This window comes from Palaemon carinicauda, chromosome 1 (assembly GCF_036898095.1).
Source record: "Palaemon carinicauda isolate YSFRI2023 chromosome 1, ASM3689809v2, whole genome shotgun sequence".
In the NCBI taxonomy this organism is placed as follows: Eukaryota; Metazoa; Arthropoda; class Malacostraca; order Decapoda; family Palaemonidae; genus Palaemon; species Palaemon carinicauda.
In genome coordinates this window covers 263199231-263206730 of record NC_090725.1, presented here as the reverse complement: position 1 = coordinate 263206730, position 7500 = coordinate 263199231, and the positions used below count along the sequence as shown (strand labels likewise).

The 7500-nt window shown below is 34.9% G+C and overlaps 2 protein-coding genes across 2 annotated transcripts in view; both read left to right on the top strand.

Annotated features, from left to right (window-relative positions):
• LOC137655760 (myotubularin-related protein 3) overlaps nucleotides 1–7500 on the top strand; it is a 201373-nt gene that overhangs the window by 24004 nt on the left and 169869 nt on the right. The window lies entirely within an intron of this gene.
• LOC137639024 (golgin subfamily A member 6-like protein 25) lies at nucleotides 6379–6912 on the top strand. The gene has a single exon (XM_068371345.1). The coding sequence runs from the start codon at nucleotides 6379–6381 to the stop codon at nucleotides 6910–6912; it is 534 nt and encodes a 177-aa protein (XP_068227446.1).

The following is a 7500-nucleotide window of genomic DNA, read 5'->3' as shown; positions in this document are numbered from 1 at the left end:
GCTATCAGCGCCCCCCAACTTCTGCCCCACAAAACTTTTTCCCGCGTTCTTAAAATTGTTTGAAATTATCGACTTGGGCTTTAACTCCATAGCAGGTGCTTATATTCTTTTGAGCTATTTTTCCCCATAATATTTTGCATATATTACTATTAATAGTTTCAAGAAATATAAATAATTCATTTAAAAAGTAACAGAACATGCAATTGCCGAAATATTAATAGCCGATCAGACTATTTGAACAATTGTAAACTGTGATAATTCATAAGAAACTTTGGATATTATGGAACGAACCGTTAAACTTGAGGTCTATTCAGTTGAAAGTACCCCCAGTAAGTAAATGCATTTCGTTCTGCTTATATACAAATATTTTCGTTTAGCCGTTTTATTGTTGTTATGCGTCACACAAATTTGCAACCCTCGCGCGATTTCGTGATTCGTTAAATAGAAATGACACGTTTCTTGAAAAGATCCAGTAAACATTTTTCGTTATTGGTGTTTCCTCCTATGATACAGTTGGCTTCATTAATTCCGGTACACTTCAAGGAAAGCTAAGAAGACGTCTGACATCTGTAGCACAGTACATTATAGCAGGTAACCTGATGTTTAGCCTAACAGAACGCTGCCTGTAAAACAAAGTCGCTGTGCTTGTAAACACGTGAACTAGAGCATCTTTATTTTACCGAAGTTCTGTTAATAAAAGGCCAATATTTTTCTATACAGCGCTTTGTAAGATTAACGAAAATGCTTTAGGTTGATTGTTTTCAAGCTCAGTGGCTTTGTTTTACAGGCAGCGTTGTCAACTGTTTCTGTTTTGCTAATCACAGCATTACCTATCTTAGCTTCCAATGAAGGATACTGGAACTGATGAAGTCAACTGTACAGTACCAAATGTGTCATGCATAGCTGGAAGCGAGGTCTAAAGAATACCTCTAAACATTAACCGGAAGTATCTGGGTTTACAGTATACCCTGTTAATCCTCTTGAGAACAGTAAAATCCTTTGGCCATTTGTCATGTTTAAAATAAAATGGATAACGCAAACCCTAATAATATCCTTAAAGTAAAGGAAAAATAGAACTGATTATAAACGATTGTCCTTGTTTGGATCTTTAATATTTACTTTCAGACATTACTCTCTCTCTCTCTCTCTCTCTCTCTCTCTCTCTCTCTCTCTCTCTCTCTCTCTCTCTCTCTCTCTCGTGTGTGCATGTTTTGCAAGTATGATTACGGGCTGCCCAGCGGCAAGAGCCCGTGTCTTACATAAGGTAAGGCAATCTACACACACACATGCAAGTATGTCATAGCATACTGTTTCCCATAGGCTATAAAATTCAGTTTAACTCTATTTTGCAATTGATGTGTTCTCGAGTACAATATTGCTTTCTTTTCAGTACGTATTTTTCTAAAAAAAAATATTAATTATCTTTGTTTATAGTCATCTGCAGACGTGAAACTTTATATACTATTTGCTGTATTCTTTTATCATGTGTCAACGTTTACTTATATTAAAATAGAGATTATTGGTATCTACATTTAGATATTTCTTTAAATACAAATAGGCCTATATACAATATCAAAATTTAATACTCGATCGGAAATATTTATTTTAATTGTTCATTGCTTGTCATATCGTTTATTTATTTCCTTATATCCTTTCCTCAGTGGATTATTTTTCCCTGCTGGGGCCCTTGGGCTTAGCATCTTGGTTTTCCAAATAGGGTTGTAGCTTAGCTATTATATATATATATATATATATATATATATATATATATATATATATATATATATATATATATATATATATATATATATATATATATTGTATGTGTGTGTAATAATTTGATCCCTTTATATCTAGTTCCATTCTTAAAGCTGAAATATCTGAACAATCATACAGCACAGTCCATCCTAATTATCAAGTCCTCACTATCCCACACACACGCACACACACGCACGCACACACACACACACACACACACAAATCTTTAACTTCTTCTGGAGAGATTTTATATCTCAAGTCCTTATGACGAGAGTGAGCATCTTTGCTGATATAACTTAAAACCATCTGTAACTATCCTCGTGTCTACACGTTTCGTTGGCTGCACGGTGTGTAGGATATTCTCTTATTTGGACGTCCGGTTCTGATGACTTGATGGGTTATTGTACAGTAAAAAGCAAATGTCCTGTCGTCTCCAGTCCCCCTCTGTCACCCCCCAATATCTATAGATTCCAGAATTTCAGGTGTAGAAGAGTTTGGATGTTACGGGGGGAGGCCAACGGGCGGGGGGAGGACGACGGGGGCGGAGGGGGGGAGTACTTGTTAGAGCTGTAACGGGTGTAATGGTAGGGGAACCACGAAAAATTATGGATGAACGTAAATTCAGTATAATTTCTGCAGATCTTAATTCTATCATCATAATGATTCTAACTTATAATTACATGGTTTATTTGTTGTGTTATTTGCTATGCCATTCTCACGAACAACTTGTTGACAAAAAAGATCAATGTTTACTTTGGAAATATATTATGACCCGACTGAAAAATCTTTCAGGCTGTGTTAAGGCCAGAAACTCGATTTATTCCGGCGACATGGGACGTGTGTGTGTGTGTGCACAAATATCTCTCCGTATGTATGTGTGTACAGTACGTATGTATTCATATGTATATATATATATATATATATATATATATATATATATATATATACATATATATGTATATATATATATATATATATATATAGTATATATATATATATATATATATATATATATATATATATATATATATATATACACTACCTACAAGCACCAGTAAAAGCTCCCCCCCCCCGCGCAAAAAAAAAAAAAAAAAAAAAAAAAAAAAAACGAAAAGCATAAGACATAGCCCTCTCTCCAAACCAAGATTTCTGTGCCTTGAAAATCATAGCAAATGGTGGATGCTTTGAAACTGGAATTCATATTCTGGAACCCAGATGTACACCAGAGTCCATAGCGAGATTAATCACGATGTCTTTTCGTAATGCAGAGAAACGAGAGACTCGAATCTCAGTATTTCTGTTGACTGTCTTTTGTTTTGGGGCAGGTTCTCGAATGCAGATTGGAGGACTAATCTGTTCGTTGCTGTTTGTATTATTATTATTATTATCATTATTATTATTATTATTATTATTATTATTATTATTACAAGCCAAGCTACAACCCTAGTTGGAAAAGCAAGATGTTATCAGCCCAAGGGCTCCAACAGGGAAAAAATAGCCCAGTGAGGAAAGGAAATAAGGGAATAGATAATGTACAAAAAGAAGTAAATGAAATTAAATATCTTAAGAACAGTAACATCATTAAAATCTTTAAAACAAACAAGAGAAAGAGAAATAAGATAGAACAGTTTTAATGGATTGAAAAACAGTTCAAAGGTTTAAAGGCTACTCATGAATGCAAAGGGCAGTGACATTGCCCTATCAAGCAGGATAATGCCCTACAGACTGAACGTATATACATATGAAAAGCGGCCAAACCCCCTCTCCACCCAAGCTAGGACCAAGGAGAGCCAGGCAATGGATGCTAATGACTCAGCAGATAGACCTATAGGCTACACCAAACACCCCTTTCTTAGCTCACAAGGCTGGTGAGGTTGCAGTGACCAAGGGAACTAACCAGTTTGCGTGGGACTCGAACCCCAGTCTGGCGTTTACCAGTAAAGGAACGTTACCACATCGGCCACCATAACCCTATGGTAGATATTGTTAAATTGTTTTTATCTAGATTTTAAACAGATGAATACTGTTATAATGTAACAGTAAGTTAAAAAGGCTGAAATATGTCTCTCTTTAAAGTTTATATATGAAAGATCTATTATAATGTTGTTAATGTTCTTAAAACATTCTATATTGATTATTCATTACTTCTCTTGTAGTATATTTATTTCCTTATTCGCTTTTCTCACTGGGCTATTTTTCCCTGTTGGAGCCTTTGGTTTTTTGGCATCCTGCTTTTCCGACTAGGGTTGTAGCTTAGTTGGTAATAATAATAATAATAATAATAATAATAATAATAATAATAATAAAAGTCTATTTATTCGTCTTTAAATTATATCCATATTAAAGTTTTTAAAACGGATATCTTGACGTAAAGGAGTGATATTATGGTCACCAACCCTAAAAGATGATAACAAAATAGGGTAAAAATTACGGTCGCCTGTATTTTACTGAAAAACTTAAAATATTTTATTTTTCCTTTTTTACTTTCCTCACTGGGCTATTTTCCCTGTTGGGACCCCTGGGCTTGTAGCATATCCTGCTTTTCCAACTAGGGTTGTAGCTTGGCAATTAATAGTAAATAGTAAACGACCGAGAACAGTATATTTTTACCGAGAATTTCCGATTAAAATCATGTTTTTTTTTTTTTTAAGTTTTAACTCCTTGTAATTACAGCTTGTTCCCACGAATGTTGACGTGTATTTCAAGTTATATTCTATTATTATTATTATTATTATTATTAATAATAATAATAGCTAAGCTACAACCCTAGTTGGAAAAGTAGGATGCTATAGCCCAGGGACTACAACAGGGAAAATAGCCCAGTGAGGAAAGGAAACAAGGGGAAATAAAATATTTCAAAAGCAGACACAACATTAAAACAAATATTTCCTAAATAAACTATAAACTATAAGATTACATAAATATAATTTTTATGAAGTTAGGATTGATAATTCTAGTTTTAAGAAATGACAACAACTTGTTTCTGAGATGTTTATTTCTAAAAAGAAAAAAAACATATTACCACTGCCGCGAATTAACCAGACAGATGTACAGTTGGCTTCATTAATTCCGGTACACCACGTTAATAGGTAGTAGGTTGGCTAGGGCACCAACTACCCGTTGAAATACTAACACTAGAAAGTTACTGGGTCCTTTGACTGGCCAGACAGATCCATCTCTCTGGATACGGTTAATTTTTCTTTAGCCACGAATGAAAAAATGCAGGATTTTGTTGTATTAGTGCTCATACACACATATATCTATGAAATATATGCATACAAACACATGCACACACATACACACACACACATATATATATATATATATATATATATATATATATATATATATATATATATATATATATATATATATATGTGTGCGTGTGTTTGTATGCATATATTTCATAGATATATGTGTATATGTGCACTAATATATATATATATATATATATATATATATATATATATATATATATATATATATATATATATATACGCATGCGACACCTAATAGGACAATTAACCTTTTAAAGCAATTACGGAAGACTTTCAAAAGGGATCCTGTAAATATATAATTATTACCATATATTCGACTGAAAAATTAATTTCCCATTATTACTGTTTAATTACATTGGATTAAAAATAATAATGATCATAATAATAATAACAATAATGATAATAATAATTATTATTATTATTATCATTATTATTATTATTATTATCATTATTATTATTATTTCTTAAGTTAACACCGTCTTCCGTGTGGAAAGAAGGCAAAAATTTCCCGATCTGTTGTTGGAGTCTGTGACTCCAAAAAGTCTCCAAGAGACTGAAAAGTCTTCAGAATCCTTTGAAGACTCTCTTTCATTTTTTTCAAACCAATGCTGATACGAACCTCTGTACAGGTATGTATAGTTATGACTACTATGTTCAAAGAAGCATTCGGTGTGGGTGTGAATATGATCGGACAATTTGTTAGAGGAAAATACAATTGGCCTCAAATTGCAGCTTCAGTTATCCAAGAACGGAACGCTGCGTGCGAGGATATGATGTTAAATCTTCAGGGACAGCTGCGAACTCTCCAGGAGTCCTTAGTCTTCAAATGGTTTTCGTGGCTTCTCCCAGAGGTGCCGTGTTTTGGAGACTCGTGCAGTCGCCTCTCAGGATGGCTTCCTCGGTGGGTGGCTGCAGCGCTGTCCTTGGATTGGGAGCTTTTGGAAATCCCGTGAAGAACTAAGTGGGTGTGAACTTGGAATGCGGCAAATGGAGGCAGAAGTTTTGAGATTCAACGAACAGTTGAAATCAAGATGGTTCGTTGGCAAACTTCTCCCCGAATTCGACATCGGAGTGAGAGAGGAAATCCTTTCTCATGGTAACAAGACAACTTACATCGGTTTGGCTGCTTCTGGCGCCATATTCGGTGGAATAATATTTGCTATGAGAAGGAGAACTAAAGAAGGACAACTAAATGGATTGAGAAGAGTAATAGATGAGATGAATACAGAGAAAGAGACGCAAGAAAAACTGAAAACTCGGAAAGAGACTGAGTATCAAAAGCTGAAACTTGACCGCTGAAAAAGATCTTCAGATGAAGAAACAGGAAATTCTAAGCAGGGAAATGGAAGAAATTGAGAAAATTCATAATGAGAAAATGGAAAAACTGCAAAACGACTGCCTTCAAAAAGATCTCCAGATGAAGGAACAGAAGGAGAAACAGGAAATTCTAAGCAGAGAAATGGAAGAAATTAAGAAAATTCATAATGAGAAAATAGAAAAACTGCAAAACGACTGCTTCCAAAAAGATCTTCAGATGGAGGAACAGGAGAAGAAACAGGAAATTCTTAAAACGGAAATGGGGGAAATGGAAGAATTTATGAAAATCTATAATAAGAAAATAGAAGAACCCGAAAATGACTGCGTCCAAAAAGATCTTCAGATAAAGGACCAAGAAAAGTTACTGGAAATTCTAAAAACTGAAAATGCTCTTCTGCATCTCCTTCGAGCTAAGCGAACACAGCTTCCGGAAACCCTGTTGACACGGATATCATATAGGACTGCTGCCAACCCATTGAGAAAGACCTTCAAGGATGCAGAGCCTACATGCTACGAGGAAAGCACCTTCTCAAACTTGGCCTTTTCGACGCTGCCATGAAGGACTTCGAAGCTGTTAGAACGGTATAAAATAAAAAGAATAAAATCTACAAAATCAGAAAAAAAGGAAGCTGTAGAAAAAGGAAGAGGAGGAGAAACAGCAGCAGCGAAAAATAAATAGAAACAGGAACTTTTTTTTTTTTTTTTTTGAGAAGGAAATATCCTTGGATGCTGAGATACAAGCCTGCATTATTGGATAAAGTACAAACTCAGTTGGGAGGATCGAGTGGTTGGACTATGGAAGATGAAGAGAAAAAGGAACTTAATTTCATTGAGGAGGAAATATCCTTGGATGCAGAGGTAGAAGCCTGCATCATTGGATAAAGTACAGACTCAGTTGGGAGGATCGAGTGGTTGGACTATGGAAGATGAAGAGAAAAGGGAACTTTATTTTATTGAGGAGGAAATATCCTTGGATGCAGAGGTAGAAGCCTGCATCATTGGATAAAGTACAGACTCAGTTGGGAGGATCGAGTGTTTGGACTATGGAAGATGAAGAGAAAAAGGAACTTTATTTCATTGAGGAGGAAATATCCTTGGATGCAGAGGTAGAAGCCTGCATCATTGGATAAAGTACAGACTCAGTTGG

What these genes read in the sequence shown, in the direction of transcription:
- LOC137639024 (XM_068371345.1), top strand. Translation starts at nt 6,379, where the DNA reads ATGGAAGAAATTGAGAAAATTCATAATGAGAAAATGGAAAAACTGCAA.